Genomic DNA, 26,084 nt, shown 5'->3' with positions numbered 1-26,084 from the left:
AGACTCTCTATGGTCAGCTGTGAGGTACCCAGCAGGGCCTGACAAGCACAAGGAGGTGATGATTTTTCCCAGGAACTTAGGAGGCGCTGCCCTTGGATTTTGCAGTAGGTCAAATGGCCCTTCCTACTGGGAAAACACTATGCCAGGGAATGGACTGGACCACAAGAGGCCGAGACAAATCCAAAAATGGTCAAATTGGGTGAGGACAGAGAGGGAAGCCTCTGGAGGCACTTGTGTCCTACAGGCTCCTTTGGCTTTCAGCAAAGCACCGCAGCAGTGGATAGGGCAGCAGGGACCTACCTCTCAGTTCTTTCCACTCCCTGGCTGCTCACCCTCCACAAGATTGGCTAGATTTTGTCTAGGCACCCACATACTTTGCAGAATGGGATTTTATGGTTATTGTCCTCTGTCATTTTCCTAATGGAACCTACTAGGTTCAGGGACACAGCATGTATCAACTACCACCGGCAATGCATCACAACCTATGCTCAGGTGTCTGCATGCCTTATATTGGACATTTGTGGTGCTTCATTTACCAGTGATAGCTGCTGTACTGGCTAATTCTGTGTCAACTTAACACAGGCTAGATTCATCTGTGAGGAGGGAACCCCATTTAAGAAAATGACTCCATAGGCCTGTACAGGCAGGCCTGTATAGCATTTTCTTAATTAGTGATTGATGAGGGAGGCCCAGCCCATTGTGGGTGGTGCCATCTCTGGGCTGGTGGTCCTGGGTTCTAAAAGAAAGCAGTTTGAGCAAGCCAAGGGAGCAAGCCAGTAAGCAGCACCCCTCCATGGCCTCTGCATCCGCTCCTGCCTCCAGGTTCCTGCCCTGCTTGAGCTCCGGCACTGACTTCCCTCAGTGAAGGACTGTTACCTGGAACCACACACTGAAGTAAACCCTTTCCTCCCCAAGTTACTTTTGGGTCATGGTGTTTCGTCCCCAAAATAGAAACCCTAACAAGAACAGCTGCCTTGGGGTTCTCTACCTGGCCACAGACCTTAGCCTAGTTCTTGAAGGAAAAAAAAAGGAGACAGGACTCATTTCTTACCCCCTAAGCACCTGCTTTATGTTTGGAACTGAACTGAGTCAAAACAGAAACGGTGACGGCTGGGCTGGTGACATCACAAAGATGAACCTCCTGTGCACTGACTGTGGCGTGGGGGGACATGAAACAAAACTCTCCATCACACTGATGCCATCTTAGCGTGAAAGGGACAAGGGCAACTTAAAGACGTTGGGATGTACCGTCACCTCTTCACTGCACCTTCAGTGGACGTGTGTGCTGGTGGCATCTGCCCCAGGCTCTTAGGTGTTTGTCATCTTAACTCCTCCCTCTACTCTGTCTGCGGAGAGCTAGCTGTCCTAAAGCTGAATCACAGCCATTCCAGCACTTTTGCCTGTAATGTAATGAGAGGGTGGGAAGGGGTACCGCTCTGGAAGTACACACACACACACACACACACACACACACACACACACACACACACACACAGGGCTTCCTATGGAAGGTCTACTTGGCAGACGGAGCCCTGCATTGGCTGGTGGGAGTCCTGCCTGCATCATCTCTCTGTTCACCAGAACAGCGGAGGGCAGGCTTCTCCATCTCTTACTCTGGCAATGATCCAGGAACACATCCCTCTTTGCACTAGAGCAGGGGCCACAAATTCTAGCCTGTCCAGTTCCAGCCTGTCCCTTGCTTTAATTCATAAAGTTTCATTGGCAAAGAGGCACACTGTCTACAGCTTCTTTGGTGCTATCAGGCAGAGTGGAGTCAAAATAAGAGGGTGTTCATGGCTTATAGGCTGGAAATAGTTACCCTCAGCCCTTTGAACAATATGTGGTGACCTTTCGGCTCTAGGCTGCACAGCTGAATAAAATGGTAGTTGTTTTCAGACTGCCAATGCAGAGAAATCATGGTGGGATAGAAGTCACTTTTTAAGATAATTTGGTCTGGTTACTGTGTTTCATCACACCACATCATACATTTTAGAACACATGACGTAACAAGGTTTTGATGCCACCGCTTTGGTGTGGGAGGTAGGTCCCCATTCTCTCATACTTTCTAAATGCAGTGGGCTTTCATTCCACAATTTGAGTTGAGGCAGTTTTGGAATTCGCTGAGAATAAGGCATTGGGAATACTGGAGCTATTCCTGTTGATGGCCTAGCCTTCCCACTGACTTCCTCCCATCCATCAGGGTATGACTTGGCCTGACAGATACTGCACACAGGGTCTCATCACCACAATCGACATGCTGATGTGTCCTCCACATGGAGCAGGGCCTCCTTGAGTGGTAGCAATTCCAGGGCAGAGCTGAGGGTAAAGGAATTATGCTTTTTTTCCCTTCCTGCCCCTTAACTTGACAAGATTTTTGTGTTATCAGTCCTAGACTCAAGGACTCAGAAAAAGACAGAGAAAATCATGATTCAGAAAGCTAACACAGAAATTCCAGGCAGCTCTGGCAGGTTGCCTCAGTTTCAAAAGGGAAGTTTAGGGGTGCCCTAGTTGGTCCCCCACACACACACCAGCCCTGGGGTGAAATGTGGTCTTTAGTGTTTCTGTGTAGCGATCTCCAGGTGCTCTGTAGACTGACTGCACTCTCTGTGTATATACCATGCTTGTGCTTCTCACGCTCTCCTGCAGCAGCATCTCCACAGTAGCTCCTTAGGATGGACAAGGAGCCTATCTGCCCTGCCTGCCAGTGGGTGGACACAGCTCTAGTCCTCACTTGCCCCCCTATTCAAATACTGCTGTAAAGCCTGTCCCGTTGCAAAGCCAAGGTCAGATCCACTCTAATGATATGAAGGATGTAGCAAAGCTCTCGGGTGGCACTTCTTTGCCCTTTTTATACTGTACAACAGAATAAAGGAGTGTGGAACATGCCTCGATCCTAAAAGTCACCTCCAAAAGCTAAGTTTTGGCCAGAATAGGTTGTCATGTAAAGAGATCAGACCAGTGGGATCTGACCCTCTCTAAGAGCAACTTAATAAACTGCCCTCCAACTGATTCTGAGATGACTCCTGATCTCCCATAGGATCCTCTAAAACAAGTTCCCAACATACCAGCCTAGAAGGTTCTTTTGAAAAGTTACCATCTTGCCCTCTATACAGGCTTGGCTATGAGACTCTCATCACCCAAGAGGATGAAGTAGCCTCTTCATCCGCTTGCTCTGCTGCAGCCAAGTCAGAATGCATTAGCTATAGATGATGAATGCACACTGGCCAGGACCTCAGATCTAAAACCCCGGGATTTAGGACCAAAGTTCTAAAGGTAAGGAAGCAACAGTGCAGTAATTAATGTATCACCTGGGTGAACAACTTTCAACACACAGTCCTACACACGTGCAGGAGAAAAGACGCATTTTCTGATTTGCTGGTGGGTTCAAGAGGGATTCCTGATTTTGGGGGGTGGGGGGGGTCTACATGATGCAGACAAAGTTTTTACCGGTTGCTTTTCAAATACTTTTACATTGTAGGAGAGGCGAGTTCTTCCTTATACAGAAGAACTTGAATCATAGTCACCAGAGTTTCCGGGGCATCCAGGTGGGATTCTAGAATTACTGAATCAATGAAGTGAGGCTCTAAACTCTGAGATAAGAAACCTGGGAATAAGGCATAGATTTGGCAAAGCCCAGCTCCACGAGGAAGCCTGGCTGATGGCTGGCTAGACCTGTTTGCAAAGTCACATCTGCTTTAAGTGGGGCAGAGAAAAAATGAAGGTTGGGATAATTTAGGGCCCATGCTTTTAAGCTAGTGGTAGTCTGGAGCTTACAATATTCAGCCTGTTTCAAGCAAAAGAGAAAACTAGACTGAGTAAGGGAAAACTGCATTTGTTTCCCTCTGAAAGATCAATTCTTAGCCAGGATGACTACTGCTTTTCTGGGTTCTAGGACACCACCACACCCAGCAAGGATATTAGAGTATAATTAATTATGCTGGGCCTAATGCCTGGGGACCAGAAGACAGGAAGAGACATCCCACCTGCTACCAAATCACAACAGAAGCTTCTAGAAGAAATGGGGCCAATTGAAATACAGAAGTGATGCTCTCTGAAAATAGGCAGCCAATGACCAGGATGAGGTTTGGTATTTTAGAGTATGAGGAGCCAGACCCTTGGCTGAGGAAGCTACTGGGAACCCTTCCTACCTTGCTGGCCCAAAGGTCTTCATGTACTTCAGAAGAGAGGGGCCATGGCTTACATCCCAGGGGCTGTTGCCTAGGGACTAACAAGCTGACTGAACAGTGTTTTGCATATACCATGGAGATGTTATGGAGTGGTGTGAGCTGATATCTGGGGAGGGGTTAGAAACTCCTGCCAGCTCTGAAAAACCTCAAGAGACCCAGCACCTCTCTTCCCCATGTTGCCCCCTCCACCTACTGCCTCATGTACAAGGACACCACTGGACAGGCTTCCTCAAGGCAGGCAGCCTTTCTTCCACACTGATAGGAAGATGAGAAAATTAATGGGGGTAATATGAGCTCATTTCAATAATAATGAGCTTATGCACATGCCAGGTTTTGATCTTTTCTGATGCGTGGATTCCTGGCAGGAACTATGGTCCTCTGTAGGTAATTGAAAGAACCGAAAATAGACTTTAAAAAAAGTCCTCAAACAACAACAATAACAATAATAATAATTATAAAGCCACTGCAACCAAACTTTAAAAAAATCAATGAAAGAAAAAGATTTAAACACCATTCTCTTTGGAAGGGGGGATACTGGACAGACATAAATCCCTTCCCTTCTTTTAAATATTGTTTTTAACAGCTTCAAGAGTAATGAATTGCACATGGTTAAAAATAGATCCGGGGTACTGGCTAATGGGGCCATGTGAATCATTCAGTATAAGGAACCATCAATATTTTTTTGAGCTGTCATAAATCCATTTAGTGATTTTTGACAATTCAAAAAGGCATTTCTGACTGCTTGATCCACTTCTTAGTGAATTAGGGAATGACAGAAAAACAAAAAGAAATTTATCGATTTAGATTACAAACAGCCTAGCTTCATGTTTTCCGCTCTGTGCTGAAGGAAACAGGATGCTGAGGTTTAGAAATGCTCCCTTGTGCCCACCCTTCCCTCTTTTCCTCTCTTCCTTCCTTCCACAGAAGAAGGGTAAAATCTCAGAAATTCATTCATAAATTAGATGGTACAGCCCACGCTGCTTGTCTATAGTGGGATTTCAGGGCACTGGGAACAATACACTGAGCTGCTTGTTGTAGACCAGACTTCCACACATGAACACCTGGGTGCCAAGGACATGATGTTGATCCTCCCTGCCCATCCCGATATTCATTTGATCCAACTCAGGGTTAGGACTGTGCTTTGTAAAATCTGGGACTACTATGGGGTAACAATATCCTTGAAGGAGGGAGAGGTGCTGATTCACAAGATCAGACAGGACGATGGACAGACAGGTTAGACGGACAGACACAGACAGAAGGCAACAACAGCAGAAGGCCAAAGTCACAGTAACTGCCATTTGATATGATACAGGTGAGTCACAACCATCCTGAAGCCATTGCCCTAATTCGGAAAGACAATCCCTTGCCACAGTTAGTGTGATGGTTTTTAGTATCCTCTAAGTCAATGAAATGAGCGTAGGGAAGTAGATCTGACTTGACAAAGTAATACACGATTCTCTTTAGGCATCTTTTTTTTTTTTCCAATGAGTTAAAATACTGGGAAGTTTGCAAGTCACCACATCAGTTTGCTTTGTTGTTTTAGGTGATTTTCTTTCCCTCCTCAACTTATGGATGAAAAACGAGAGGAGAGTTCACACTTTGGTACTGTCTCCTTCCCATGCCTCTGTACAGGCATTACACAGAAAGTTGGACCCCAATAGCAATGAAATTTGACTTTTGTGATTGTCTACACTGTATATATAGCACTGGCTTTTTATTTTTTTAAGGTTCAGTTTAAAGTTTGCTAATGGGTATATCAACCCCATTTTGTTGTTGTTGTTGTTTTAATGCACAATTTAGCAATGATGTTTTGGGGAAATGAACTGAAGGAAGAGGATTCTAAAACTTACCACACAAGTCTGGCCTCTTGATACATCCAGAATTTGCTGTGCTGCTTGCAAGCCCATTAAAGGCTGCTAAGCCATCGGCGCTGTAGGCCCTGAGGACCGACAGCATGCTCATGGGTTTCTCCAACCCTGGGGGACCCCGCTCCGGCTTTGGCAGCCCCGTGGAGGGGTCCTGGGCAGGAAGGAGGCCTGGGTTATGCCACTGTTCCTCTGATGCTTGGGCTAAAGGTGAGACCAGTCCCTGGATGGGCTGGGAAGCGCCTGGGGGCAGCAGGCTGTCACCGCCCTCACTGCTGCCATCCTTGCTGAGAGCAGACAGTGGCTTGCTCATCATTTCTGGTTCGGTGTCAATCTCCTCATCCTCATTGTTTTCTCCCTTGGAGGAGTCCATGTCCTCGGAGGAAGCAATATCTGAGAGGTCATCAGTAGTGTTTTTATTTGTGGTTTCCGGGATCAGGAGAGGGGCTTCATCTTCCAGGTGGCTTTTCCCATCAGGATTCTTGTTGGAGCAGGAGCCAGGGGCCCCTGAGCCAATCATTGTAGGGTAAACGCCAAACTGTTTGTAGAAGTCAGATGGAAAGGTACAAAAGGTAGGGTCCATGTGGCTGGGCCACTGACCACTCTTCTGGTCCCCTAGAGTCTCTTTGGCCGGTCCTTGGGCCATCTTCTCAGGAGCAGAGTCTAGCGCGCCGACCGTGCTAGAAAGGGCCATCTCTTTGTTTGATTGTATGGAGGGCAGGACAGGGACCTTGCTGGCCTCCCGCACCTGATCTTTGCAGTTGACTGTCACCCCTGTGGGGTGATCTTTGCGTTTTGCTTTGCCTAGGTGATTGGCCTGGAGGTGAAGGGCCATAAGCTCCATGGACGATGTGGTAAAAGCACAGAACAAGCAGCCATGCCACGCAATGCTGTCTTGCATGGTCACGGAGGAGCCAGGAAGAGTGGGAGCGTCAGGCCGCACAGACAAGTCCAGAGGCTCATACTGTGATTTCTCAGACTTTCTCTGGGAGGGCTTCCCGCTGGTCCTCTCCTCTCCACTGTCCGCAGCATGGACTTTCATGGAATGGGCATCAGATGGGACTTTGTCTTTTGCGTCCTTCTTCTTCAAAGAGCTGAGGACAAAGCTGTCCATGAATGCCTGCAGGGACCCTTGGAAATTCACCCCATTGTTCACAATGCTTTGATAAGCCCTTCCGATCTCTGAGAAGTGGGAGCTTTTGGAAGGAAGGTCGGAGCCTTTTAGGGTATCTGAAGACAGCTCTGAGGACATGCCAGTGGCCTGCCCTGGGTGATCTCCAGAGGAGAGCATGCCTGATGTCCACTGCTGAGAGGCAGGACCACCTCGGAAGTCGATTCCAGGGAGACCCTTCAAAGCCCCTCGCAGGATGTCTGGCCTGATAAACAAAGGCGCTTTGCTGGAGGTCTCATCTTTGTGCTCTTGGTTCTGGGGCTGTCCTGACAGTGGCCCGGCTCCATTCTGCCGCTCCCGGTGGTGTCGTTCCAGGTGATACTTCAGGGATGCTGACTGAGTGCCAGCATAGTCACAGTGAGGACACTTATAGGGTTTCTCACCTGCAAGATATCGATGGAAGAGAAAAACCAAGTGTTTATCTCATTTCTGGTGTACAGAACAAGGCTAGAAGGATCAACATTTGTTCTTTGAAACAAAGCAGCCCAAACTAATAATTAGCTAGAGAACGACTGTTTTTTAATAGAAGAATAATTTGTGCTCTTAAGCTTTTTTAATGATTTTGTACCATTGGGGACTATTGAGGGATGACACACTCTCTACACACAATTAGCTATCTTTTTCTTTATCTAACATGTGAGAACGGCTGTAGATTTAAAGGCTATGATTATGAAAATTAAGCATAATAATTTCGACCACAGTGATCATTAAAAGTAGAAGTTTAAAGAGACGGAGTATGTAACAAATGAGTGGCTTCGAATATTTTGTGTATACAAGAGCGCTAGAATTTGTTTAAATTATACACATGGAAACCATTTTTAAACCTAAAAATTCTATGGCACTGTTACGCAAGACTGAAATGAATGATTTAAGCCTTGCTCCACAGTAAATCATGGATATAATTAGCAAATGGCATTCCGCACAAGCAATTCATCATTATTTGGAGGGCACCATTCCAGACGGGCTCTGATATCTGCAGACCTACTGCATTGTCTCTAAATAAAGAACTATAAATACCGATTCTATAAAATATTAATATCATTACAGTGCACTGTGATGGCGGGATGTAAAGACATATTGTTAAAATGAAAAGCAGCCGATAAAACTTAAGAGAAAAAAGAGTAATAAAAAGCACAGAGTATATTTAGTTTCTGGATTTGAAATTAACATTATCTACTGGTCTTTGTCGAGCCTAAAATTTGTACTAACGGCAGTCCTGAAGCTGAAGTAGTAAGCTGTGTAATTTACCTGTAATGGGCCCTTTCTGGAGAACAAAAATAGCTTTAAAGTGTGTTTTGGAACATATAAGATTATTTTCATGAATTAAATATTTATTTGAATCCAACACCCAACTTCCATTGTTCTTTGTGTGATGAAGAGAGTCCCTTAACAGACAACATACATGGAGGGCAGAGGAGGAGGTAAACGAATGTGGATTTAAACACATTCCAAGAACTTGTGGGCAATACCAGGTCTTTCCTAGACTTTGCACCCAGAAAGCTCTGGGGAAGAGAGAAATGGTAATGACAGCTTTTAGCTTACAATTCTCTGTAAAAATCTACAATAATTTCTCCCAGGAAGCTTAACACCCCCATCCCCGCCACACACACACACACACACACACACACACACACACACACACACACACACACACATACACACACCCATTCCCATCACCTTGTCCTATGTTCTATTGTCAAACATCCAGAAAGCCAAACAAATCACTGAGGTGGGGGTGCTCTGAAGTCATTTCACTGCATCTAGTCTTGGGAATGTCATGCAGTGACTCCCAATTCTCAAAGTAGGGGGTGTTCAGAGGAACACTAACAGCCCAAGTGCTGAGCAGGAGACACCATGGGGACTATGTGCTTGACCTAAGGGACACTGCACCTGCTACGTTCAAATGAGGGCACCAAGAGCTCTTACTGCATGCTACTGAACAACTGAGGCCTCCTTGGGTACTTGTGTGCCCTGTGGGTCTACTTTCTCCACAGCTGTCTTGGCTATATCAAAACTATAAGCATGGGGCTAGAGAGATGGCTCAGCAGTTAAAGAGCACTGGCTGCTCTCCCAGGGGGCCTGAGTTAAGTTCCCAGCATCCATATAGTGGCTCACAGTCATCTGTAACTCCAGTTCCAGATGATCCAATGCCCTCTTCTGGCCTCTTGGGGCATTGCATGCACATGGTGCACAGACATACATGTAGACAGACACTCACATATGTAAAATAAAAATAAATCTTTTAAAAAAAAACTGTTGACAGAAAGAGGCAGATTTTATATTTATAGGACCATTTCCCTACTTTGGGATACAGGCACACCTGAGGCACCACTATATGGGCAGGGAAACACTGGCAATATGAAGTGCATCTGATCACCTCATGTCCCAGCTGACTCCATTTGCCTGAGCCTAGTGGCTAGTTCCAGTGAGGGAGTAGGCATGGAACACGTGTCTGGAGTCCCAGACTAGAAACCCAGGATCCTGATTCACAGGTCGGTGCAGACCGGGTAGGAGGGTGCTGCAAGTGGACAGCCACACAGCTGAGACCTGAGCTGCTGTTCATAAAAGCACCTGGAAGTGACTGAATGCATCTGACAGAGGGGCTATAGACAAAGCATGGCAGGAGAATGCAGCTTTGGCTCAGGCCTGAGGTGGACAGGATAGGACCACAGGGATGTGCAGAGCATAGGTGTTTATACTTCCCAGGGTTACATGTTTGAACTGCATACTGGGGTGTTGGTTCTCAGTACACCCTGTGCAAGACAAATAGGAAGTCAGGGAAGGCACCAGTGCTGGGTCCAAGGTCTGGGATGGGGGCCAGAGGTTGGCATTTGTACAAAGCACCAACTTGCATGTAATTCTGGTGTGCATACTTACTGTGAGGACTCTTCTTTGCAAAAACCAACATGGAGTTAAATCCTCCTGGGAGGATTTAACGGGTGCTGATATCTGGCTCTCTCATCCTGTTCTGAACTAAGAGGCCTAGAAGTACCAGCAGGGCTCTTGATCTTTCCAAATTCCTTAGGTACCTCTCTGCATCGCCTGCATGGAGATCATGGTATAACTCCCTGAGAAACACCTCCACAGTGAGAGCTGTGATGCAGCTTTGCACAGAAGACAAGCTAGACACCGTGAGGTAGTTGAGGAGTCTGAAATAGAGACTGCATACCCCATGCTTCTCTGTGCCCCATGGGACATGGGATCCTGTCTTGGGACATTTGCTCCCTCAGCCTGTAATGTGAGATTTTTAGAGCACGTGTCCCTTGAGGTTTCGTCTTTATTCTCAACTCAAATCAAGTGTTACACTAAGCCTCCAAAAGGGGCCAGAGACCTGTGTATATGCATACACCTATCCAGAAATGTGCTTGTTTACACAGGTACATGTGAATGCATGAATGAGCACCTCCTACCTCTGAGCACCCTTGCTGGCCCTCGAAACTGAGTAAAGAAGTAAAGACTAGACCCCTTCCTTTACTTACTGCTCTTAGGAAAGACATCACACATACATAGTCTCACACACACAGCCATGACAGCATCTCTAAACTTCAGAAGAGGCCTTGGCTTGCTCTGATCCCAGGACAGAGAAGCTATTGCTAGAAACCAGAATGGTCCAATGATCCCCTTAAGTGCTGCAGTCTCACTGGCCTAAGACTAAAGAGCTTCTTCCTGGGTTTTCTTTTTCTTTTCTTTTAGATTTACTTTTAGTGTGTGTGTGTGTGTGTGTGTGTGTGTGTGTGTGTGTGTGTGTGTGTGTGTGTTTTATAGTAGTAGTAGTAGTAGTAGTAGTAGTAGTAGTAGTAGTAGTAGTAGTAGTAATAGTAGTAATAGTAGTACCCTAGGAGGCCAAAGGCCAGAGGCCTAGAACCCCCTGAAACTGGAATTACAGGCAGTTTTGAACTGCCATGTGAGTGCTAGGAATCGAGAACTTGGGACTTCTGGAAGAGCAGCAAGCGCTCTTAACTACTTAGCCATCTCTCTAGCCCCTTCTTCTGGGATTTTCAGGGGTTGTTTTGCCTACACAGGTTCAGAAGGCCCTCCATCCACCCTTACCCTCTGTAGTGCTGTCTCTTTCCACTCTGTGCATCACTGTACTCTGACTGGGTCCTGAAGGGCTTTTGCTTGGGTGGCCACTTCTGCTTCCTCAGGATTAAGTACTCCAGAGTGATGAAGGGGTAAATCTTAAAGAAAAAAGCTTCTTGGATTAAGGTTTTTCATTAAGTGATTTGAAAAACCTTAGCCCCAACCCTCTGATGTATTGATTTCTTTTCTGCTTCCTGGGCTTCCAGAGAGGGGCGTAGCCTGAAGGGTGATGTTCTGGCCAGGCAGACCTAGGAGATGGTTGTGATGTGTCATGGGGAAGGCTTAGGAACCTTGAGCTTTATGTTCCACTGGGAGCATCCCAGCTGTTTCCCATGCATTCTTTCCCCAAAGGATGCATTTGGGCGTGCTCAGGAGGCAAACTTTGCACAACATTGGCCTGAATGGAGTCGGGTAAGAAATGACAAGGAAATTGTATCAGCAAATTTAGCAGCTTGGAGGAATGGTCAAGGTCCCTCCTCTGTTTGGCCAGCAAGCAAATGCTGAGTCCACCTGTACTGAATGGCTTCATGGTCAAAGTCACTGCGTCTGGACACATTCTTCCAGGCCAGCACTCTGGGCTGATTGTGACAAGTCCCAAGCTGCAGACATGGGCAGAATTCTACAAGAAGCCAGGCAGTGAGTTCGTCTAGTTTCTCCCAACTGAGGTCTGACTCTGTTGGAGACTTGGACAATCATTCCCTCTGCAGCTCAGTGGCACAGGTAAACTCGGACCCTGTCAGTGGCTCTGTCTAGTTGAATGATTGGTCACTTAAGCCACAAAATGAGTCTAAGTCTCCCAGGGGAATCCCTCAGACTGCCCCAGGCTTTGCTGGGGGTTGTGAGTTCTCCAGTCACCTCCAGGATGTCTGGGGTTCCCGGTCCTCACATTTGCTTGTTGTAGCAGCTGCATACTCTGCCTTCTAAGCAAATCACAAGCACAGGAAACAGTGTGTGTGTTGGGGGGGGGGGGGGGATGAAGGCTGCCACTCAACTTGAACCCTCTGAAAGAGTCCAAATCTCTGATTTTCTAAGAGAATTCTCCTATCCAGCTGCTCACATACCTACCTTCATTTATATACTACCATCTCACTTTAGAACTTCAGACATTCAGAGGGCCACGGTACCCTGGCTTGAAGAATGGGTCTAGACTAGGAAGCTAGTTCAAAACCTGTGCCTTAGTACAAGGATGTCCAAGATTAGGCTGTCCACACACTGGGGGAAAGAAGGTAAGAACATTAATGACATTCTCACAATATTTTTAAAGGAATACAATGTAGGCCATATAATATATTTCTAAAAAGGAGAGTTGGGCTAGAAAATACATAATACATTGTTTTTTAATTAATCGGTTTGTCATTTTGGTGGACTAATGAATAAACACATTGGAAACATCTTAAAATTAAGTCAACTTCTCACCAATGTGTAGCATGAAATATATATTCAATTTTTTAATCTCATTGATAACCTCCTCCTAATCATTAGACTGGAAACTTTTGGAAATATGTGACCAGGTAGTGGTTTAATCACTTCTTTGTACCTATTTTTCCACGTTCATATTTAATATTTTTAATACAAGGTCTCTCTGTGTAGCCCATGCTGTCCTTGACTCATGACACTTCTGCCTCAGCCCCTGAGTAATGGAATGACAGGTGCACACAACTATACCCAGAATAACACACACACACACACACACACACACACACACACACACACACACACACACACACACATATCCAGAATAAAAAATAAAACCAGATATCTTTTATTTTTCTCAACAACTACTTTGTACCTGGGAGTTCCACAAGAACTCTCACCTTCCTAGGGAGCTATTTTGGAACTATTCAGGGTAAGCTTCCAATAGTACCTCTCCAAAATAATAAACAAATAAATATATACATATATACAGATTCATAGCACTCTCTTTGGAAACCTCTTTATTATTATTTTAAGAAGTGATCTGTGTGCCTGCCCTTTTTTTTTGCTGAATTTCTAAAAGTATTTTCACTTTTAAATTGAGTAACTGAATATTCTCCAGTATTGCAACCTCTTTTGGATATTTATTTAGTCTTCTTACATGTCTTTGCTTAGTTAATACCAGGAGAGATAAATACGGTGGTGCCTTTGCAGCGAAGCTTCAGTACATTAATATAAATTGTACACTAATTCCCCCAAAGCATATATACGTTGTAAACCTGAAGACTTTTCACACAGCTGCTTATTGCTAAACACTGCCTTGTCCAGAAGGGGACAATCTGTGTCTCTAATTGCTGTCACTGAAGCCGAGATTCATTATGTGACTTTCCCATTAAAATGTGAGCATTAATTTGTATAATGAAATATCACCCACTGCAGTGTTCATTAGCCATGCCCTACTGTATACGCCACATTGTTAGCTACCTAGAAACTGTAGTTAATTTCACTAATGGATATTTCCCTACTTAGTGTTTGCTAGAAAATTTATACTGTAACATTACCTCTTAAACTTTTAAGGAAATTTAAATTCAATCAATTATTTCCCACAAAAGTTTGGGATGTCATTAAAGGCAGGAAGAGCAGCCATGAGGGACGACAAAAGAACAAAATGGGCTTTTAGTTTGTCTTAGAGATAGAAAAAGGGGCATTTTAGATCCAAGCAAAAAGAAAGAGGGAGACAGCTCCTTTTGGAGACACTGTTTCTCTTTCCTATCATGGCTCAGATGGCTGTTCTACAATGCAGGATGACAGCAGACACTCCCCTGTTGGAAGAGGAGATAGAAAGAGCAGCCCCATCTAATCCAACTTGTTCTGGGACAGGTGTTCATAGAACTTTCTATGTGTGTGGTACGTTACAGTGGCTGGCTAGCACACGTAGCCAAAGGCAGATGAAAGCCACTGGTATCCCTAGCAGCCGGGACTCAGGACGCCACTGGGAGGGGAGAGCAGTTTCCATAGAGCTGTCCTGTGAGGAGAGGATCATATCCACTGGCAGTTATCTTGCCCTGAAACTTTTTCCAGAGATTTGAGCCCCTGGAAGAGCCTACAGTGGCCACTCCCCTGCCTCATATTTCCCTACACTCATTGCACTGGCAGAGAAACCGAAGCACATGGGGTCAAGGAGCCCTGGCCTGGTTCTAATCTGAGCTAGGAGCAGTGGATAGGTTGGTTGTATCACACTTTCTTGTTAGGTTTTTTTGGAAGTGGCATCCACACCACTTGTGAGTATAAGCCACTTCCTGCTCTCCTGCAGGCTGTAGTGTAGACATACTCTGTCAAAGAAATGTAGTAATTTCCTAAAGCAAGCATGAAGTTCAGGCAGTGAGCAATATCAATACAGAGTACTGAGCAAAGGGAAAGCTTTAGAACACAACAGTTGAAGAAAATAGCCCACTTTTGCTTGGTAGCTTACAGGCTGAGAGCATCAAGTCCCAAGCCTCCATTTCCTTTCCTGCAACAGGGTAGTAAGAGGAACCATGGTCACCAACATGCTGGGAGACTCCGTAGCAAAGTGGTGTGCAGAGTCAAGCAGGGGCCCATACAAGGGAAGCTCAGAGCGTGTACCTGGTAGTGGCTGTCCTGCTGCACAGACAGCTCAGTAGCCCCTCAAGGCGACTCCCAGATGGCTCTCCTATCCCTGTGGACCTAGCACCCTCTGAGGGTCACAAAGGAGAGCTCTCCCACTATCCTCTAAGGTTCTATGTGAAAGGGAAATCTCATGCTGTTGAGGACAAAAGTGGGGCCTCCCTGTACCCCAGCCAGCCAGTCTCAGTTTCTATGTCACAGAAGCAGCTCCAAGGAAAGCAGCAGTGCTGGCAGTGTGACCCAGAGACTGAGGCCTAGGCCACTTGACCACAGCTGAGACCCCTTCATAACCATCCTAGGCTTCCTCATGTGCATGCATCCCTGTGAAAAGGTCCCTACTCAGGGATGAGAACCGGTGTGCAAAGCACACCATTACCGGATTAATAAACCACCCACATAATTTGAGAGGGGGAAAGAAACTAATGAGATTTATTTTTAATTAGTTGCTGAACTTTAGGGCCTTCAAGTTTTCACAAGTGAGGTTGTTGATTACATTTCTCTGTAATGGACGTTGCTGCGGCCACAGTTCTTTGGTCTGGATCCATATGTAGATAAGTCATAATCATGATGCTTACTTCTTGGTCTGTAGCCTACAAAGCATGAGATGAGGCATTCATCACCCATTAGGGTGGGGTAACTTTAGTGGTAAACACATACCTCAGCTTCTCACGGACCCATCAACACCTGCCTGCCTCCAGCACATGAAATGGATATAGGTGACCCTTCTGAGTATCCCTCTAGCACCCAATTTCCCAAGGTGGTGTTAGGGAAGGAGACATAGAAAAGAAGGAATAGAATCTGTGTGTAAGATGATTAGCAAATCTCAGGGGTGTCCATGTCTCCTACTGCATGCTAAGACTCAACGCTAGCAGATGCATCTGCAACGACTAGTGTTCTCTGGACCAGGAGCTGGAATGGCCGTTCAGCTAACAATTATTCTGGGTATGTCTGAGAGTTTCTGGTGATTTAAGCTGGACTCTGTAGATTTAGGAGAGGGCTTTCCCCAGCATGTGTGGGCCTCTTCCAATCTGTTGAAGGAGGCTGGGAATTTACTCTCTCTGCCTGGCTGTCTCTGAGCTAGAGTGTCTGTCTGTCTGTCTTAGCCACTTGAGTCATTCTCCAATGGGAGTGCACAGCATTGGCTCTCTTGGGTCTCTGGGAAACCAACTGCAGATCTTGGGACGCCCCAGACTCTGCAGTGACGTAAGCCAGTTTCCTATTGATCACACACATACAGTACTGTAACCCTTAATGATGGAGATAACTTCACCCCCATGAGAATATCACAGGGCAGAGTGAACTTACACAGACCCAGATGGCAATAGGTCTATCCCTTGATGAGTTCTCCATGAAATTGAGAGATACAGGAAACACATGCTGTCTGTAATGGCTGTGGCTTACTCAGGGATAGATCACTAGAACACTTGCCTGGTGTACACGAGGCCCTAAGTTGAACCCCCACTGAAGGAAAAGCCAATAACACAGTCCTTTAGAGTTCTGATTGTGACTTCTTATGCTACTGGTGAACAGTGCACTTCCACTGCCATAAAAATAAAATATGTGCTTGATGTTGCAATTTCAGTAGGTGATAGGAATTTTCAGCTCCATTATAATCTCTGCTTAGACCCATGCTGGCTGGCCCTGAAACTGGCTCACCTCAAACTTATGCCTCAGCCTCTCCACTATAATCAACCATCACCATATGGTCTGCCCCTGACAGAGAGCCAGTATGCAATGTAGACTATATAGACCATATAGATATGTTCTATTGCCCCTTAGAACTCTGATTCATGCTTCTTTCAGCCTGTGCTAACTAGATCTGAATTCAAATCACAGTCCTTGAGCAATAATAGAAGGGAAAGTGTCCAGACGTGGGTGATCAGGTCATCAAGTCCTAACCTGCCCAGGGCAGCATCCTCCAGAACAGAAATACCCTGATTCCCCCTCCTGCAGGTTGGGTGGCAAAGCTGCTGCCTTAACAGGAGCCAGACTCGGGGTGGGGTAGTGGGAGAATCTCTGGGAGCTGAGTGATGCTAGGGACTCCAAAGGTCCTGAAGTTACCTCCCATCCTCCCAACCTCCACCAATCTGTCGGAAGCTGGGGTAGGGGGAGGGCCACAGAAATGTCCTAGCTACCTACAGGCTCTCCTCAGCCCCCAGATGTTCAGAGCCGTCTGAATGCTGCTTCTACTCAGCGCCTCTCTAATAAACAGGTGTTGGGAGAAGAAGAGCAGTAATTAAGTTAATGCAGTGGAGAAAAGAAAGGAAAATGGTTTTTATCAGTCGATGTCACACGATCAAGACTTCTAATAAAGATGGAGTGGGATAGAAAAATACAGAGAATGGTCCCTCCTAGAGCCAAACCAATTAAATCGTATTCATTACACGTTGGATTTTAAATGCCCTCATATGCGTCCCTTACAGGAGGGTTTTAAGAGACGGCACTTGGAAATGCACTCTCTCCTTCTCATGGCCCACTGTCCTCCAGTCATGCTATTTAGAAGCATGGACACCCAAGGGGCAACGTGGAGGACAATTCACCCCAGCTCGACCGCTTGAGCCCCACATGAAATCACGTATTAAGAAATAACTGTGTTTTGATTTTTTTTTTAATTATGTGTGTCATGTATGCTTTCACATTGCGGTGATGGGTGTTTACTTCGATGACTTCTAATGTGTAACCCTTTCTGTTCTATTCAGACACACAAGTGTAAGTGCTTTTCAACTTCTTTGTTCTTAGATAAAAAGAAAATTGATCTTTATCTAGTTTCCATTCTGCCTTTTTAAATCCAGCAAATGCTGCTTCCGGGGGCAGGGTGGTGGAAGTGTGATGTTTCCATGGCTTCTTTCATTTTCTCCCTATGGAGGAAGTTTCTGGAATGTTGCTGCTGTTGGCCCTGTCTTGCTTCTCTCTGTGTCACAAACTTGAAAAGTCTGTGATATAGAAGTTGGAGAAAAGAAACAAATGTGTCTCAAAGTCTGAAGTCGTAGGAAGTAGCATCTATCTGCCGCCATGCCATTCACCAGACTTGCAGAAGTCTCCTCACCTGCAATAGGGTGGAGGTGGACCCTGGAGGCCACTCTCATCTCCATGTTGACAGACACCAGGAGCCTTCACTGACCCTTGCTGCAAGTTGCACCCTTAACCCACAGGAAGCCACCTCTCCCTAGCAAACCAGCCCAGGGCTATATGTCCAAGTGAGCTAAAATCAGTCACAAGATATCCCTGGTCTAGCACCCACACCCCCATGCACAGTCCAGCAGTGGTACCCCACAGATTGCTTTAATGTCCTGAAAACCTCAATGCCCTATAACTATCACCACCATTTAAGTGCTGTCCTCCAACCTGGGGAGGAAGATGTATGTTGATGTTGATATAACCTGAGAAAGCAAGGCGTCTGTGACGACTCCCCAGGAGCCTGGCTACTTTCCCTAATGCACTCACTACTTTGTTCATTTGGTAATGTTTTTCCTGAGAACCAGGGTCTGTTGCCCTCCTTGAGACACAGCTGGACAGACAGACAGAAGCCTCTGCTCTTATGGAACTCATAATATAGTCAAGGAGAGATACAATTACAGAATGCAAATGCTTGAGTATGCCAGATGGGGTGCGAGCTGTGGAGAGAAGTGAATCAAGGAAACGAAGGGAAGTTGAACAAGAAGCAAGAGATGCTGAGATCAGAGCTCAGAGGCCTCCTCTCCTCTAAGGGAAAGGCTGGTCCCCAGGAATGCAGCACTTGTAGCCATGCTGTGGTGTCTGATGGATTCTCATGTCTCCTAGCGAAGGGATGGCATTCCATATTGACTTGGCCCTTCTATGTCACCTTATACAGAGCAGGGATAAGAAGAAAAGGGTCACCTCCCTACTCCAGCATTTGCTCTGTCATTCAGCCTTGCACACAAATTCAGTGTATCCCTATAATTGGGGAGATGGTTCAGCCAGTAAAGGCACTTGTGCCTAAGCCTGAGGACCCGAGTTCAATCCTTGGGAACCACATGGAGGAGAGAACCAACTCCAGCCAGTTGTCCTCTGACTTCCTTCCACATGCATGCTGTGGTGTGTACATGCGCAAACACACACAAATAGATAAATGAATGTAAGAAAAATAATTTCAGTACTTCTGCCCCCGCCAATGCATAAGGAACTCTTTCAGGTACTGGGTTACAGAAATAACAATGATAAAGATGGGACAAATGGTGACCCTCACAAGTCTGAGGTTCTGCTTGGTGGGAAACAATACCCACTGTAAGGAACAATGGAGCAAAATAAGGCTTTTTCACAACAGGTTACATTCATGACAAAAATCAAGCAGGGGGTGTGAAGTATCTTCGATAGGGAGAGTGAGAGGTAGTCTCATATTTGAGCTATGTCCCCGGTGACTGCCTGGACAGAGAACATTTGAGGTGGAGGCAGTGGCTGTGAGAAGGCCCTACAGCAGGGACAGGCATTCTGCACTGCAGGGACAGGGAGGAGACAAAGGGCACATGACGCTGAGGATAGGGTCAAGAATGAAGCAGGTGGGATTGCAGCAAAGCCTTTTGGGAGATCAGTGGGACTCACTGCACAGTCTTAAAACGTCCTGTTATGGTTTGGATGTGAATGTCCCACACAGTATCGGGTGTTTGAACACTTGGTCTCCAGCTGATGGCACTATTCTGGAAGGTTGAAGAAACTTTGGAGCACAGGGCTTAGCTGGCTGACATGGGAGTGGACCTGCTTCTGGCTGGTGCTCTGTTTCCTGCCTGCTGAGGTGGGAGCCAGCTTTCCCATCCGCCACAGACAGAGCTGTCTGCTATTGTGACCTCCCTTCTGGGGGTGGGGGTACCCTTTGAATCAGGAGCCAAATCAAGTCTCTCCTCCTTTATATTTATTCTGCTTTGGTAATGAGAAAAGTAACTAGCATGTGACCTTCAACGACTCCTGAGAGACATACTCCCAGGCTGGTGGGGCTGTGACTATGCTCACCACACCCGGGATACTGGTGAGGAAGTAGTCATCTATATCCAGGGTTCCTTGTGGTGTCAGATTTGGGGGAACCAGGTAAGAAACCAATTGAGGAGAGTGAGCTCCTCATTTTTTGATACACACAAGACTTGTATACACTCACTGTTTCTGCCCGTCCATGAGCAGGGTTATTGATTCTGTGGGAAATAGAACACAATTATTTTTGAAAATAGATGGCATATTTGTCTATCTTCTGCAGCAGCTCATACTCCAATAGATAAAGTGTCAGGAGAAAAATCAAAGAAAATGGAGGTGTCTATGACTCAGATAGATTTTTTTGTATATATTGGCAATACACAAGCAACTAGCAGAAAAGCTAAAAAGAACAGTTGCCGAGGAACAAGGCAGAGATCTAAAAGGATGGCCTCACTGCAAGAAACAAGTGATCTAGGCAAGAGGGATGGCAGAGTGGCCCCGCAGCCATTTCTCTCTGTTTGCCTGAGAACATCTCTAGGTTTCTCTTGAGGCAATGCCATGGTGAACTACCTAACCCCCACGTAAGTAGGATGACTCTACCTGTTCTGCCCCAAGGCTGGGCCAGAGGCCTGTCTGTCTGGTCATTTGGATACTCTCTTTAGAGTGGTTGGTCTGTTTTTATTTTGCCACTGGCCTGAAAGCAATGGAGCCATCTTAACATGAACTGAATCCACAAGCCAGAATAAAGCTCTCTTTCTTTAAACAGCTTGAAAACTGCAATGAAGTGGTTCACAGTGTTGGACTCACACAGCTGTGGACTTGGGGCTTCATCTCTAATTGGTACCCCCTGACACTCGGACCTAGCTCTCTCTCACCTGTGTGTATCCTCAGGTGGACCTTAAGGTGATGGGAAGTCCGGAAAGTCTTCCCACAGTATGGGCAGTCCTTCATGGCCGAGCCCAGGTTCCTGTCTCGAAGCAGCGCCTGCTGCTGGACGCCCCCGGCGGCTCTCCCGGCCTCCTCGCCGATGTCTGCAGCGGATGAGAAACATTCTCACATCACTTCAGCACATGTCAGAAGTTGTTCGCACCAAAACTGCTAACACCACACAAAGTTAAACATGTCAATACTACACCTGTCTATTTCATTCTTTGAATCTGACAGAATGCTGACAATTCATGTATTTTCTTGTTATTCTCTTAAATTATTTCATCTTTCCTATCATCATTTTAAGCAGCATATGGTACCTTTATATTGAACTGAATTAAACAAGAGAAGAAACAGCTGTGTCAGCAGCTGGTTTGATTTCTTCTTTTTGCTTAGTTCCTATTAAATATTTTTTTTCTAAAAGTTTAAAAATGTGGGCACTGGTGGAATTCGATTAATTTGTAATATAGGCTAGCTGGAAAGTTCACTCTAGGATCAAAATCACATTTGCAGCTTAGCCAGTCACAAAGGGGGCCAGGAAGCATCCCAGCTGACTCCCGAGACGAGCAGACACCCAGCTATTTCGGGACAGGAAAGAAAATTATCCCAAACCGATTGCTTCTTCCTTGTAGAGTTGTACCCATCCCTGACTGGTGGAACCGCGTGAAGGGAAGAAGAAAAAGGATTGAAATGCAGTTCCACAATTAGCCCATGATAAACACACAGTGACACATTCAAAGTCATGTGCGGAAGCTCAGCTTCCCAACTCCCATAAACTCTGAGCACTGCATTTAAATCTCCATGCCGTGACTTGAGAAGTCCCTCCGTAAAGTATCAATACAAATTTTCCATCTTGCTGTTATTTGTTATGTAGCCCAAACCATTAGAAAATGGAATAAAATTTACATACGGCTGCCTTTTGCACAGAAATGATAGGACATAATAGTAAATAAAACTGAAAATATCTAGTGTTTCGGGGTGTGTTATTGCAGTACCCGGGGCCTGACATCTACAGAGTGGGGCAGGCCTTGAGCATACATGCCTTTGAGGAGGGGAGGCAAGAGAACCTTCTCTAGACTCAATGCTCCCCAAGTCTCTGGCCTCCCTCAGGCCTCCTCACAGAGCAGAGCTGAAGCCCAGCCTCCAATCCCAAGTCCCTGAGGCTGGAAGGGTCCCGGCCATGGCTTCTAACCCACCCTCCAGGCCTTGTGGTAAATCCCACCATGAGAACAAGGGAATCTTCTGAGATAATGAGCAGATCTGTAAGTTCTGCTGAGCTGAGAATAAATAAGATTTGTACCTTCCAAGCAATGGAAAATGCAAATTGCTTTTATTCTGCAACATCCATTGCTGGTGTTCTCTGCTAATGGCCGAAAGGGACAGACTTATAGACCATGAACGAGATGAAGGCAAACACACTTAATTCTTATTTGGATGTTGGCTCCAGGCAACTGTGCAAGCGCCCTGGCTTGGAACATCCTTTCTGCATTTGGACCATATGTGAGCAGATCACCACCCCAGAAAAGTACATCGAGGGCCTCCTTCTAATCCGACTCTCCCCAACTCTCCCTGTCACTGTTGGAAGACCCATTTGGAGTGTACAATTACTCAGAGGGTTTTTAACTCATAATTTTTACAAATGGGAGGATTAGGCTTATCCACATCCAGAACTCTCACCCAAAGCCTGTCACCTCACTGAGCACCAGATTTATAGGCATTCCAACAAACATGAGAAGCACCCAAAGATGACTTATGGGTAAGGATGAAAAGCTCAGATAGTGTGGCAAAGCTGGGTCACACAGGCCCCACACAATGTCTCCCACACAATGAACTGCAGGCTGAGCCTCCCCAGGGTTTTCCTTTTGCTGTGGTGAGAAGCAGCCCAGGCTCTACCACGCTAGGTAACCACACCTCTAGCTCTTAATTTCTTTTTTGTTTTGTTTCAGACAAGACAATTATTATTTTTTTAATAATACGTGTGTGTGTGTGTGTGTGTGTGTGTGTGTGTGTGTGTGTGTGTGTGTGTGTGCCTGTATAGGGCCTCTGCACATGAAGATCAGAAGAGGTCAAGTGATGCCCTGGATTTGGAGTTACGGGCTGTGGGCAGCCTGACATGTGTGCTGGGAACCAAACTCAGGTCTTCTGCAAGAACAGCGTGTGCTTTTAACTACTGAGCCATCTCTCCAAATCTATATTTTATTTTCTGCCTTCTTTCCTTTCCTCCCTCCCTCCCTCCTCCCTCCCTCCCTCCCTCCTCCCTCCCTCCTCCCTTCCTTCCTCCCTTCCTCCCTCCCTCCCTTCCTTCCTTCCTTCCTTCCTCCCTCCCTTCCTTCCTCCCTTCCTCCCTCCCTCCCTTCCTTCCTTCCTTCCTTCCTTCCTTCCTCCCTTTCTCTCTTTCTTTCTCCTTTTGAGACAGAATCTCACCATGTAGCTTAGTCTAGCATTGAACTCACAATACTTCTGAGTATTGGGATGACAGGCCTGAACCACTTCATGCAGTCCACCTGGATTTGAACAGCTCAAATGCCATCTCCCTGTGCTCATCCCTGTACCCCACCTTCCCCAGTCCACAACATCTGCCCATCTCAAATCATCCAGACTTACTTTTCCTTGGGTCAGTTTAAGAAATGATAAGCCAGATTAAAACTTTGGAGACAAGGCAAGATGCCCGGAGTGCCCTGACTTAAGTTTGGAGGCCTTTTAAAATCATAAACAGGACTTGATGCCAGGCTAGAGTCAGGCAGGTGCAGACCTCTGAAGGCAAATCCCTTCAAGTTCTCTTTCCCACGATCCACCTCAGCAGCCTTTTCCAGCAAGGCTCCAGTGTGCAAGAACAACATGGCAGTTGAATAGAAGCTGTGTTCATAGTGAGGAAGGGCCCATCTCTACTGCAGCTTCTGGTGAGGACTTGCTCAGACTATACTAGGTAAATATGGGGAGAGGCGACACCCCACTCTGGAAGGCTTTACAGAAGTTGTGATGACCTATGCCTGGCTATATGTCACTCTAAGTGATGGCCCGTATCTGTTTCCCTTTTATCTTTCTATCGTGGATATGTGTGGTCCAATAAAAGGAATAAATTTGTAAGATAAACAGCTTTCTTTGCAGATTTAAGAGTTTAATTTTCACTTTACGCAGAAACAGTTTTCTCCAGGAGGGCCAGCAGGCCTATGGCAGTTTACTCTTAAACTAATCCTTCTGGAAAAACAAACTCTGGGCCACAATGAAGGGGAATGGTGGGTGGTCCCAGGAAGTGTCCACAGAGGCGGGAAGCCAAGCACAAGGAAGTCTGGGTATGGTTCTGCAGTCTCTGCCCAATGCATACACATGGGGCTTTGTGGATGAATCCAGTCCAAACCAGTCCTGGGGTGGGAGCTAGTGAGCACGGACACATGAAGCTGCATTCAACCCCAAGAACCAAGAGTTTTGGAAGACATGTGGCTCCTGGTGCCTACTTTGCTCAGAGTACAGAATGCTCACTGTGTCCCTCTGCCACCCTGCTGGGCCACATCTAGCCACTGATCCTGCTATACCCCACTGTATTACATGAAGGGCAGCCAAGGTGTGGCTGCAGACCCTGAAAGCTGTCACTCCAAAGGCATGATAAAATTGCTTCCATGATCGTTTGTCAAATGATTAGTGAGCTGTCAAATGGTTCAAGATTTTAAAGAGACCTTTTTAAATTACATTTGTGTATTTATTTTGTAGTGTTTGTGTGCCCACAAATGCACATGCCTGTGACAGTAAGAGTGCAACATGCATGAATTAGTCTCTCCTTTCCACGTTGTGGGCCCTCAGTATAAAAAATAAGGCTGCCGGGCTCTGCAACAGGTGCCTTGATCCACTAAGCCATCTCAATGGTCCTCAATCTTTATTTCCCTCTCCTTAAACATGCACAATTTCTTTTCCCTCCTATAAAACACTTTCTCCAAGTGGTTAAGAGAACAGTGTTGAATTTGCCTTCTGGCCCTCGGTGATCCTCTGACAAGGACAGACAGCCCTGCCTGCCCCCTCACATAACAGCACACCCTGTCCAGGGTGTATTCTGATGACATGTGACCAAGAAACTTGCCCTGTGCACTCTGTATCATTTCTCCATGCTCCTGAATAACACAGGGCCATCTTTTCCAAAGCAATGCCTTACATAGATGCTGCAAATAACATTCCTGAGAAGCACGAGTCATGCTTGCTTCTGCCTCAGAATTTCAGAAACAAGTCTGAAAGCCTCTTCTGTAAGCTGGAAGTCACTTACTGGTTAACACAAGGAGAGAGAACCATGTTATTTCAAGCAGTGTTTCAGTGATATGTTATTTGTGGAAAGCCATCAAGTGACAGACCTTCCTAATTTCATCTTCTCAGGGTCAGAAACCATGTCTCCTACTTTCCATTTGCTTGTTCAAAGCCTCTGACGATTGGGTGAAGCCAGCCACCCAGGAAACATTAAGCTGCAAGGAAGCTGCTCCTGTACCTGGAGACCACAGACTATCTTGCCATCCTTGTCAACAGAACCATACTACACAGTACTGAAGATCCAAGGCCAATGAATACTTGGGAAGTCAAGTCCTCCAACTTTAAATATAGGCAAGTCAAATACAAGAAGGGCTGTCTGAAATCAGCCCTAGGTCTGGCTATCTGGTTGTACAACAGACATGATTTTTCATTCACAGGCACCTTGTGCTTGATATGCTAAACTTCATTCATAAATAATAGGTTTAGAATTTAAATTTTTGACTTATAAGATGATTTTGTGGTTAAGGGTGGATTTTCCCATAGGTTGTCCTAAAACACTAAGCTCCCTTGATAAATTTGTCCAAGCAGCTCCTAGGAGATGAGTTGAGGGTGGAGTCTTTTCATTCTGTATGCTCAATGCCTGGCTGTCCCTAGGCAAGTCCTTCATCCCCTCTGGCCACCGTTCTTCCTCTGGGGGGTCGAGGGAGTGAAGAGGGCTGGACCACCAGGTCTTTCAAATCTGACTTCCTGTGCTGCTGTGATGCTGGAGGAGCCCCAAGTCCATCCCAGGCTGTCTCTGCCCACTGCCTCAATTCACCCACCCTGGCCTCACCCTAGAACAAAATAAGATACTAGGGGGTATGTCTCAAAGATATGGGGCGGGGGAGAAACTGGGTAAAGGACAACATGTACTTACTTCCTTCTGGTGTACTGTACTTCATGGACTGCATTTCCCAACTTCCCTCGTGCTATACTGACACTAGGTGACTGGTTCCAGTCAATGAAGGAAGAAGAGATATCAAAGCAGGACTGTGCCAAGCACCCTACCCCTTCTCAACCTCAGCACCTTGCTATGCAAGAGTTAAAATGGCAGGCTCACAATGCAGGCCACCTTGCTGGCCTGGTATGAATGGGAAATAAACTTTG

At 46.1% G+C, this 26,084-nt stretch overlaps 1 protein-coding gene across 24 annotated transcripts in view; it reads right to left on the bottom strand.

Annotated features, from left to right (window-relative positions):
- The window catches only part of Znf536 (zinc finger protein 536), a 466,964-nt gene that overhangs the window by 164,992 nt on the left and 275,888 nt on the right, over positions 1 to 26,084 (bottom strand). For 23 of the 24 annotated variants that reach the window (XM_052760009.1, XM_052759999.1, XM_052759991.1 and 20 more), the window contains 2 exons: positions 20,657 to 20,812; positions 6,038 to 7,606 (listed from right to left, as the gene is read on the bottom strand). In XM_052760009.1, coding sequence (XP_052615969.1) covers positions 6,038 to 7,606; positions 20,657 to 20,812 — 1,725 coding nt within the window. Of the gene's footprint in view, positions 1 to 3,419; positions 7,607 to 20,656; positions 20,813 to 26,084 lie in introns of those variants that run through there. The other variant, XM_052760013.1, reaches the window with a different exon arrangement.

This window comes from Peromyscus californicus, unplaced genomic scaffold (genome assembly GCF_007827085.1).
Source record: "Peromyscus californicus insignis strain IS unplaced genomic scaffold, ASM782708v3 Scaffold_4__1_contigs__length_199733344, whole genome shotgun sequence".
NCBI classification, from domain to species: domain Eukaryota; kingdom Metazoa; phylum Chordata; class Mammalia; order Rodentia; family Cricetidae; genus Peromyscus; species Peromyscus californicus.
The sequence above is the reverse complement of the archived record's forward strand: the minus strand, read 5'-3'. Positions and strand labels throughout refer to the sequence as shown.